Here is an 11,807-nt window from a genome sequence, read left to right on the forward strand (position 1 = left end):
CTACCTCCCCTGTCAAAGCCTTTGGTGGCCAACTCTTCAGTGCCCAACACAGAGCAGCAGTCATCAAACATTAATTCAGTCCATCATTAGTTATCTCTTGATTGTTGTATTTCATGACAAACCACTTTATTTTTTTGAATTTTTATTTATTTTTTAGTTGTAAATGGGCACAGTACCTTTATTTATTATTTATTTTATGTGGTGCTGAGAGTCAAACCCAGTGCCTCACATGTGATAGGCAAGGGCTGTAACACTGAGCCACCACTCCAGCCTGACAGAGATCACATTAGAGTGTAATTTAGGCAAAGACCCATTTGTTGTTAGAGGCTTATAAACTCAGCTCTACATTTTGATTAATAGTTTGGGGATTCATATGCCTTTGTTGTCATTATTACCCAGGACTTGACTGTGTCCCTTTAAGTCTGTGGAGTACATTCTTTAGTTGGTTTTGATAAGAATGACTTCTAAGGATGGCCCCTGTTATCATAGCTACCCAAAGTTTGGAAATAACTGAGATTATTTCTCAAGGTTTAGAGGTTACAAAGTATGGCATGCAGATCAGTTTTTATTATGTAACTTTGAATGCTTTCTCCATCCATGATAACTTCATGGGTACCATCTGTTTTGGGTTGACATCTCCTAGATCAGAGTGAGTGGCTAGGCACAGTGGCCTCACAGCCCAGTGGCTATTCACCTGTGCATGGCTGGCTGGTTGGGGAAGGTGGAAATAGTGAGGGTGAGGGGTCACTGGGACAGTCTCTGGTCTGTGTCAGCACCAATGACCCAAGGTATTAATTTCCTTCCATTCAAAAGAGCTGTGTTCTCAAAGGATTCCTACACAGGCAGTCTTACTTAATACTCAAGATATTTTTAGTGAAAGTCCTTTACTGCAAACTGGTATTCAGAGATGCTTTAATGTTTCAAAGGCTTATCATATACATTATCTTGCTTGATCATGACCACAGTCCTGAGAGACAGCAAGATGGACATAATCATATTAACCATACATTTATGAGTTGCATTCATTAAGAACTGTGCACTAAATTCTCTGCATGCATTTCATCATTTGATCCTGTAGGTGCATACTGAGGAATTGCACCTAACATGGGCAAGGCCATACCCTGCTGTTAAAGGAACACATTATGCTCCTTCCTTTACACAAGACCCAGAGATGCCTGAAATCCTGTTCATTGGGTCTGGAAGATTTGACAGTAGCGATCGGGTTGACCCCCAGCCTCTAAGTTTTATCTATCAGTCTAGGCTATATTTAAAATATCACACCAGTGACAACTGGTGACCAGGTTCTCTAATTACTGGTATAGACTGATTCCTAAAACCTAGTGGGGCCAAGGTCCTTTGCTTTGTCTGTACCTGGGTGTGGTCAGTGGGTGAATGCTTCCTGAATGAGCAGATGAAGAACCACTTGAAGAAAGTTTCCCATCTTAGGATTTGTGTCTTTTCTCTTTTCTTGCAGAAGGTGGAAGTCCCCATGATGCTGAGGCTCCTCAGGGAGCAAAGAATGTTCATGATCCAGACCATCACTCAGTACAAGTTTGTCTACCAAGTCCTCATCCAGTTTCTACAAAACTCCAGACTCATTTAATCTCCAGATCCAGATCCTGGAGGAGGGATCCAGCTCCATCCTGCAGGTGGAATCACCTCCAGACAACATCTGCTCCCCCAGTTGGGGGCAGATGGCTGGCAATAGGCCAGGAGCCAAGATTACCCAGAAATGTCATGTATTATTTTATATGAGATAATTTATTTTTCCCCCTTTGGAATAACTTGTGAATTATTATAATGCAGTTTTCATATTAATATTGTACTTTTCATTTGAACCACATTTTGACTGATCTGCATTGTAATATGTCAGGAGGCAAGGTTGTATGGTGGGTCATTTTGGGGACAGAGGCATAAGGGAACACATCTCTAGTGAAGCTGAAGCCAGATTTGTAGCCCATCCTGAAATTCATCAGCTTAATTAATTGCTCATGTCCAAATCAAAGATGGCAAGAAAATGAATTCATCCTGAAATATAAAGAAAAGGGCCAAGACCCTTTACTGAAGAAAACACATTATTCTCTCATATTTTGGGGGCTCATGAGCCCTGGATAGACAGTCACTTTCTTCTCCCAATCTGTCCTTATCCTCTATAATCTCTTTTCTTGCCTTCCTATGTCCCCAAAAGCTTGAATTGAAGATGAGAACAGCAAGAGAAAATTCTCCCTTTATAGGGCATAGTGACATCTTTCAGGCGAATGAGGAGCTCTTTGCTTCTTTCTCAACCACCCCTTATTCTGGGCTCTGGAGCCTATCTTCCTGCTGGGACTGCACCCTGTATATCTGCTGCTTCTCTCTGTTTTCTCAGACCCCAGGCTGCTGATGTTGAGGCCCTGGGCCAGGCCATCTGTGCAGCTCGGCCTCTTGCCTGATTGAGAGAGGATAATGGCCCAGGGTGGGTAAAGAACAGAGTTGGGCAGGGTCTTGATATTGTTTCTTGATATTTAAATATCAAGTGTGTGCTGGACAAGATCCTGCAGATTGAGGTGCTGGGTGCATTCCATTTTTCTCTCAATCACAGTCATAGAAAAGGTTATAAAGAAAACCATTGATGAAACTAATTTCTAGGAGCTGTTTGGCACTTAGTTAGCAGGGGCCCTGGCCAGGAGTCACCCACAATGTGACCCTCACTGTGCTGGTATCATCTCCAGGCTTTGGCCTACAAGAATGTAGTTAATCTCTCTCAGGACCCTGTATTCCAAATCTTGCCACCCTGATGAGATGGTAGAATTTGTCTTTCAGAGTCTCCCATTGCTCCCTTTACTCCATGTAACCCACTCTGGTCAGTTATTGTGTGAACCACCATCAGTTTAAAGCTTGGTTCTTAGTTTCTTCCTATGACTTCATTCATCAGAGTCCTTCTGAATTTCTTAGGTTATTATACGATAAATCATGTATCACACATTTTCCATCTTCCTGAATTCTGGGGAATTTCCTTTTCTATATCTAGTTTTTCTTGGACACACTTTTTGATTGGGGTTTTTGTTCTTAGAACATGGTGGGTGTTCTACCTGCCTTCCTCCATTGCTATCTGTTGTGTTTTTTTTTCTTCCTGAGCTGAAAAGAGAAAAAGAATGGCATCACACTGACCAAAGAGAGCTTGCTCTTGTGACTCCCATCCCACATACTAACAGCTGCCTATGAAACCAGATTCCCCATTAACTCATTTGGAAGAGGTACCAACCAGTTCCTTCCACTGTAGGCCAGTGTGTTATTGGATGTGGTTCGGCATATTTACACTCAGAATATCTGAAGAACTTCCTCTCTTTTCTTCTACACAAAAGGTGTGAGAAGCAGAGAGTCTTTACTTGAACTGAGCTTTGTAGATTGTGGAGTTTGGGTATATGTTCTGAAAAGAAAACCATTAGTACCACATGTATTTTAAATGGAACAGAGAAGCTAATCAGCAGGCAGAAAAGTATTGACGTCCTTCTCAAGAGAGTTTTCATCCTTGGAATATTCTAAGAACTGTTTCAGTTACTAGTTTATTGTACAATGATACATTCAGTATTTATCTTTTAACTCGAAGCACTAATGTGAATACTGTTAAAATGTCTCCTGCGGGCAGCATGTAAAGTTGATGTCTCTTTGAGCTCATCACTTTTGGGCTTCATTGAAACCCAATGAAAAGGGTTATGCTATCAGAATATTCATTAATGCACAAGATTGCAGAGAGGAAGTAGGTCTTATATCCAACTTCCTAGCCAAAGTTTATATTGAAACCCAGAGGAAAACATTTAAGTTATTCCACATATTTCATTTTTAAAAACAAATGCTTCTGGTTCTTTAGCACATTTTGCATTCCTCTTCACATCTCCAGTGAATGCCAGTGTATCTCCTGTTAAATTATCAGCAGCCATTCAAAGTGTTTTTAGTGGCATCTGCATAATAATTGCCCAGAGATGCTTTATATCTGGGAAGCAAGCCAAGGAATAAACCTTGAAGCAAAGTGTATTAAATTAGTTATCTAGTTAGAGCTTTTGGAATGACTTCCTGATGATGTATCAAGTCTGAAGCTAGAGCTGTCAGGGTCTATTGCTACAGTTTGGATTTGAAGGGAGAAAATTAAAAATGGTGGTAATAAAAGGTACCCTCTCACACCAAGGCTATCTAATATTTTCCAACCTCTAGTTTTGAAGTTTTCCAGTTGAGATATTTTGCTTCTTTCATTTGCATTCATTTAGATATGTTGACCTAAAGTGATCATCCTTGTTCAGCATGGTCCCTGGATCCTGGGGTTGAATTTGATGACTTCATCCTTGAGATGAAAATAAGCTTGCTGGCAATGCTGTGAAGTGTCCTGCTGGGCTATATTTTGTGGGGTTCTTGGGAGACACACACAGATTTTTCCCTGGATACAAAGTACACAAGAGGATCTAACTGCATCAGAGAGGTATGTCAGACATTTTTTATATGAGACAAACCAGCTTCTATGCTCATTTGGAGGTGAGCCACGCAATCAGGAAGGTAAAAACGTCTCCACAGGGAATTGATGAGGAATAAACTTTCAAGGAGCTTAAACTGAGACAGTTTTACTTTTCCAACCTTTGTGGTTCTAGATTAAGAAGACAAACTACTTTTTGATTATAACGACAGTCATTATTTACCTGAGTCAGTTTCCATTAGCCTGGATAGAGGGTCTTTTGGGACTCTGCTAAAGACAGGCTGTGGGACCCAACCATTGGCTCGTACTCAGCCTTTATCCTGCCTTCTTTTGGCTTCTGATTTGCAGTTCCAAATTCTGCTAGGCATAGTAAGTCAGCATTTTTATCCAGTTAACTGCTTTTTTTTTTCCTTTTCTAGTTTAATATAGGTTGACCCATATGTAATTTCCACTAATTAAGCCTATTTTCTATGAACATAAAAACTTCATATGGGTCAACCTACTATGTACAGTTTGTTTCTTCCCCGATACAGTGGATCCCAATGCCTTATGTGTTTTCTCTAAGGAAGCGCTAATGAACACAAAAGTGTGCGTGCGTAGCGGGCAGCCTGGCTTGTGAGCACATGGCCTTGCTGCTGTGATCCTCCCCTACAAGGTGAGCAGGCTGTCTCCCAGGGCTCAGAAGTCACTTTTGGCAGAGGTGATAGTGCATGGTTGATTCTGACAGGCTGGGTTGGCCATCAAGTACATTTTTATGGAATTTTCAACTATTGTCCTTTCTTGATGTATTGGCTACTTTGATCTGTATTAGCTGACTTCAGTCCATTCATTAAAAAACATGACATGGGTCCCAAAGCTGTCCATAGTCAAAAAACAGAATGTACCATCTAATCTCACTCTTACTTCCAACGCTGTGTTTGATGGGGGAGAAGCATAATTATTGATTTTTATTTGGTAAAGAAATGCCAATCCCTGGAGGCAGGGTGGGGGAAGAGTATAGGGATATTCTAGACAGAATGTATGCCAGGGAACATAAATTCAGGGGATATGATTGGTTCAGACTCATGTTGGTGTTAATCTATCCACCATTCCTCCTCAGTTTGAGGAATGCTAGCTCTGTTGGGCTCCTCAGGGAAGGAAATTTTCAGAAACACAAAGTAATCACTTTTGGGCTCTTAACGTAAGAAGTTGTTTTGTGGGGAATTCAGCTTTCCCATTTTACCCACGATTCTTCTGCTGCCATGTTTTATTTTTCACCAGTGATTTTTATTAGACACACATCATGCTCTTATTTGGCACTTTCTTTTTATGAGCAGAGCAACTGTCCATTCGTCTTACCAAAGGAGAATGTGGGCCTTCCATGGGAACTGCTTATTTCCCAATAGACTTGGAGGGTGACCAACTCAGTTAACTCCATAGGATGGAAATAACCCCAATTGGTCCTACGGGGTAGAAATAACACTCTAAGGTATTAAATTGCTTTTGACACTTCCCTTGATGTCCAAGCAAAGTGGGCAGAATGATTCTTGTTTTTACCTCAGCTTCCAAGTCATTTGGGGGCAAAATACCTTGCTGCTACATCTTTAGAAAGTAATAGCAACATGCCTGGGAGAAATGTGAGAGTGAACTAACCAAATTCTGTGAAACCAGGTTGTCCAGAAGCCAGTTATTCAAAGAGCCCTGTGAAATTCAACCATAAGCTTGCCCATCAATACTCAACCTTTAACCAGCTTTTGCATTTCCAGTAGAAACTCGGGTAGGTAAGCATTTTGTTCAATAGATTACCTTTCTTATCTTTTCCAGCTTAATATAGCTGTATCTTCTTTTTCAAGATCAAACTGAAAAGTTCCCTGTTAACACATCCCTGACCCTAGCATTCAGTATCTGGCATCAATCAATTTCACAGCCTGCATAATTTGTTGTTTGATGCAGTAAAAAGAAGGATGTGTATTCATTCCTACTGTTCAAAGCTTTGTCCAGCTTTCCCATTTTAACAAATAATTTCAGGGACATTGAGTTTTAAAGCAGGAGGGCTGGAGCTCAAAGACAACCTCAATATGTGTAGAAAGTCACTGTTCCTTCTGCCATGCTCTGGACCACCAGGATCATTCTTAGTGCCCTAAGTTTGCCCAAAGATAAGACATACATGGAGAGAAGAGTTAGAATGGTTTTAGATTAGCCCTGATGTTCCCCTGAAAATGTTATTCACAATTCTTTGTACCCTGGAATGTCTCTCCTATTCCCTACCCTGCTTTGTGCAATGTCAGAGTGTTGGAAACTATGAAGTGGCACCCAGGGGAAAGACTGCTATAGCACTGGGATCTGTTTTACCCTGGCTTCTAGTGTCCAACTGCATCCTCCTAGCTGAGGGGCTGCTGGGTGAGTATCATGAACCATGATGCCCTGTCTACTCTGTGCCTGGGTTAGCTGCTCAAGAGTACATCTCTCATCTTGCGCTGAGGGCTCTGCTCAGCCACGTAGCTCTCAGGGTTAGTGAGCAGACCTCCCAAACATCTAGGTTTCCTCTTGCCAGTGATCTCAGGTGCTGCCGCAAGTTTTTCCTTTATAGGTCGTGTATCTAACTAGAGCACAAAAATGTAGAATATAAACACAGCAATTGCATTCATTTCCTGTCTCTCAGGCAGCATGTGTTACATCATATCTTTATTCCTAGTGCGTTTCATTCACTCAAGGCTCTGCTGGCTCTTCATGCTTTTCCATTTGCTTCCTGGTTCATCTCTTGAGCACTTTTTTCCTTTCTGTACCCTATTTGTGCAACCCCTACAGAAGTTAGTCTGGTCATAGAGAATCATTGTCTTGAACCTCTCCAAAGTATGTAACTAGGGAATCTTTTAATCTTTCTTAAAAAAAAAAAAAAAAAAAACAACTTACTGTTTCCAGGAATTGGATCTGACAAGTGAAAATAACCAGAAGTAGCTTAGAAAACTGTCAGCCTTGGGGAAGCTGTCCTTATTTACCCTTTTGTTCCCTCAGTGATCACAGCTATCATTATTAGAACGAATGAAAGCAAAAGTAGGTAACACTCCTAAGACAATGATTGCCATGGTATTTAATATTTATTTTGAGGTGAACTTAAGTAGCTTCACATTAGTGCAGTGACATCTGTGGTCTAATTAGTTTCTAGCTTCTTGCTGCCGGACCATGTTCCCTTCATCATGGCCTCTACACACACTGACCAAACTGGGGAGGCAGATTTGTGTCTCTGGGCTGCCAAGGAACATCAAAAGGTAGATTGTGATCAATAATTCAGTTATCTAGGAGGGCAGAATAAGTGGTTCATCCAGTCTGTGTGGAAGTTCATCTTTTCTTCCACAACCTCTTCCTTCAGGGAAACAGAAAAGCCATCTCATCTGACAAAAGGTTTAGAGGAAAAAGCTGAGATTGGGATCTTTCTGTGCCTTGGAGTGAAACCTTTTGCTAAAATCTCAGGAATGCTGCTTTGAGTTTAGTCAGGTGACTCTCAGGGCAGGGGCGCCTGGCATTCTCGGCATTTCTCAGGGCCTCCCACCTCCTCCCTCAATTGCAGTGTTAGCAAGTAAATACTTTCAGCATAGAACCAAAACTGTCATTCAGAGCTATTCCCTCCACCCCCAACTTGAACACTGTAAAATTTCACTGCAGTTTCTTCTAAACTTTCTTGCCATTGTTTGTAGGATTACAGACACATAAGGTACACTCTCCATTAGAGACGATTCTATGTGTGTCCCTTGTGCCTTCAGAAGTCAACTAACCTGGTTGAGGATGGGAGGGAAAACAGATTTACATATGCAGATGACTATTAAATGTATAACCTTATGTAACTAGTGTTACATCAAATAACAGCCTAATCTATTTTGTTTCACTGGACTGTTGTACTCTGTGATCTCAGTATTGTGATGCTCTCCTTGGTCTGTTTTGTAAAATGTTGTGAATTTTGCTATCCTTCAAAATAATTGATGTCTAATAGGTTTTGTTTTGAAATGATATTCAGGCAAGTCCCCAACTTAGAAACCAGTTTGTTCTTATTAAAGTTCTTGGGTCAGCCCTCAGAAGCCCACTGACTTCCAACACAGCCGAAACACAGGCCTGTGTCAGAACTGGTTGAGTTTTCATGGGCTGCAAATGGAACCATGGAACTATTATGTTGTGGTGGTGAGAAATGCATTCCAGGTTGGGACTTGGGATCCTGGGGACACATTCTCCACCCCATGGAGGCCACTTGGTACTTGGCAAGATGAAAGCTGAGTCTCTTTACTACCAAACTACAGTTGTTATGGCGGGGAGACAGACTGAGGAGTTTATAGGACATTCCCTAAGTCGGGGAGTGACTTTATCTGTAGTCATGTCAACTGTACTTTGGTGTAGACTCCCTGTCAGTTTAATAATATTAAAAGCCTTAAATGAAACTATGCATGCTATTCTATGTGCTATTTTATATCAGTAAATAAGCTTATGCTTGCCAGTTTCATACACAATTGGGGTGTATAAAACTGACTTTGACAGTATTTTTTGCACTGTTTTCTATCTGTTTTTATAAAGTCTTATTTAGATATTGGTCCTAGATGATGTTCTTACTGTCCTTGTCATTGCTGTAAAATGTTTCATATGTGCCTTTACAAATGTGAGATCTTTATTCTAACCTTTTTTTTTTGTAAAAGATATCTATGGATTTCCATATGCAATAAACCTTTTTTTTTTTTTCCAGAGAAAACAGTCTTTCTCTTTAGCACTGTTGGCATTAGTTGAAGGCATATACCTATCCCTTACTTCTAAGATTCTTTTCAAAGCAAAGGTGTCTAGGAAAAAATCTGCCTTTATAAAGCCAATTTATTGCTACCTACTCTTTATCCTGTATAATCTGATCATAATGAAGATTTGTGTATGAAATTTTCAAAGTTGTCTTGGTTAGAAGAAATCAGAGCGGTGATCATTAGCCAAATGGAGTGAACAATGTATGGAAATGGTCTTTCTCACAAATGCAGTGATAACCTTCATTAAACCCCAAGCCCCTCGGCCTCCACTGTCATTTTCTCAGACACCAAATTGTTGATGTGGAAAAGGCAGGCACCAGGCTGCTATTGAAAATCCAAATTCTTGTATTTTGTCTTTCGACTTTTTAACAGCTCACTTCATCTCTGGATTGAAAGGTTGTCACCTCTGTGTCCCAGATTTCCACCCAACTGGCTACCATGGCACAAACCCAGTGACCCCTTCATAATGAGGTGGGCTCTTGCTTCATGATAAATAACAGGGCAATCCAACTCCATGGCGTCAGATCTCCTATGCTCAGCCTCTTCGTTTGCCTGTTCCATTTTGCAGCCTTTATAATAAACTGCTAATAGTAAGTAAAAGTATTTCCTGGAGTTTGGGGAGCCATTGTAGCAAATTGTTGAACACAATGGGCAATGGTGTGTGGGACCCCCGACTCTGTAACCAGGTCAGACAGAAATGGGACAGTGATCATGATGACTGGTATCAGAAGTGGGTACAGCCCTGTGGGACTGAGACCATAAACACATGCAGTCTACCACTAACTCTGGGTGGCCTTAGCACTAAAATGGAAAACATGCACATGTTTCGTAAAAACATCTCAGCCGTGAATTGAATATCAATTCACAGAATTCAATTCACAGAATACAATAATTTCTAAATATATGTGGATGTGCCCATCCTCACTAATAAGTGCACAAAAAACAAGATATTTCACACATTCGATTAGGCCAAAAAAATGATGGTATCGTGTTATGAGGGAGAGGAAAACCAATGCAATTATATTCTATTTCATACCTGGTGAAGTTTTTTTTTTTAAGGAAATGTAGCCATATATAAATTTTTTAAAAGATTGTTATTTGATCCTGAAATTATATTTCCTAGAATCTATTCCCCGCTCCCCTACACTACTCAGTGTGGCATTTTGTAATAGCATCAAGCTGGGCAAAACCACCTGTCCATAAATAGAATTATGAATAAATTATGATTCTGCATTCAATGCAATGTTCTGCCTCTAACAAGAACGAGCCACATCTGTAAGTGCTGAAATGAAAAGAGGCTCATGTTAAGTCAGAGAAGCAGATTACAAAATCATATCACATTCTGCCTTTTTCTAAATCTCTTTAGATGCTTTACACAAGCATGGGAAAAAGGGAGACCAGATAAAGCAAACTGTTTACAGAGGTCTTACCTTCAGGACAAAGCTGGTGAGGAAGAATGGTCCACATTTTTCATTCATGTTTGTATTACTTGTTGAGAAATTTCATAAATTTTATGAAACTTTGTCAAAGATGGTGAACTTATTTTAGGTTTATCTACAGATATTCTGCCATGAGCTACTTCCATGACTGCAAACTAGCATCCATAAAACACTAAACTCCCCTGAACCACAACCTGCACTGAAGAGATACTGAGTATTTTGCATAAGTAGATTTTCAATAAATATCTTACTGGACTACATAGAAGAGGATACATTCTGCCTGCTAAATCCCACTATGTGCAACAAACTGAAAGGTCTGTATGGACAAGGAAGGGAAGAAACCATAGCAGATCTACCACCATTTGAGCTGTATTCAGATCATGATTATGAAAGATAATCAAGTGTCAGCACCACCAGACTTTGCTTATTTTTTAACCAATGCGGAAGTGCTTCTCTTTGGGCTGTAAAACACTTTTTTTTTTTCCCCTAATATCAGGGAGTGAACAGGGTGCTTAACCACTGAGCCATATCCCCATCCCTTTTTATGTTCTTATTTTGAGACATGATCTTGCTAAATTACTGAGACTGGCTTTGAACTTATGATTCTCCTACCTCAGTCTCCCAAGCTGCTGGGATTACAGGCATGTGCCACTGCGCCTGGCCAAGACACTTTTCTTGAGAAACATCCCTGTACTTAGGAGTGCTTGCTGTGTCCTTTAGTGCCATGGTTGCTAACAAACAATTCCCTAGGATTCTGCTGTCTAGGCTTTAAGCTGCAAAAAGTTGGATTCCTGCTGGCTGTGTGGGTAGAGATCAGTGTTTGCTCACAACACAGAGTTGGTAAGGAAAAAAATTTTTTTTCCATCTCAAGCTTACTCTGGAGGCTTTCCAAAAAAGGAGAGTACTGCACAGAACAGTTAATGGAATGAGAGATGGAAACTGCTTTCAGACAGTGTGGGGGGAAAAAAAAAAAAAGGCCAAGAAAGTAATGCATGCTCTAAGCATGTAAGATACCAGAGAGACGATTCAAACTGCAGAAAAAGGGGCTGCCTGACCCCACCTCTGGGGAGGAGACCTAGGTGCACTGAACGATGGAGAATAAGTATCACTTCCACTATAGACCAAGCTCCCACCCTTGGAAATCCTCCCCATAGACAGAGGCAAACACAAACC

At 40.7% G+C, this 11,807-nt stretch overlaps 1 protein-coding gene across 1 annotated transcript in view; it reads left to right on the plus strand.

Annotated features, from left to right (window-relative positions):
• Ptpn14 (protein tyrosine phosphatase non-receptor type 14) overlaps positions 1-9,247 on the plus strand; it is a 174,697-nt gene extending 165,450 nt beyond the window's left edge. The window contains exon 19 of the mRNA XM_076832419.1: positions 1,475-9,247. Coding sequence (XP_076688534.1) covers positions 1,475-1,603 — 129 coding nt within the window. The 3' untranslated portion in view covers positions 1,604-9,247. The remainder of the gene's footprint in view (positions 1-1,474) is intronic.
• The last annotated feature ends 2,560 nt before the right edge of the window (positions 9,248-11,807 follow it).

This window comes from Callospermophilus lateralis, chromosome 13 (assembly GCF_048772815.1).
Source record: "Callospermophilus lateralis isolate mCalLat2 chromosome 13, mCalLat2.hap1, whole genome shotgun sequence".
In the NCBI taxonomy this organism is placed as follows: Eukaryota; Metazoa; Chordata; class Mammalia; order Rodentia; family Sciuridae; genus Callospermophilus; species Callospermophilus lateralis.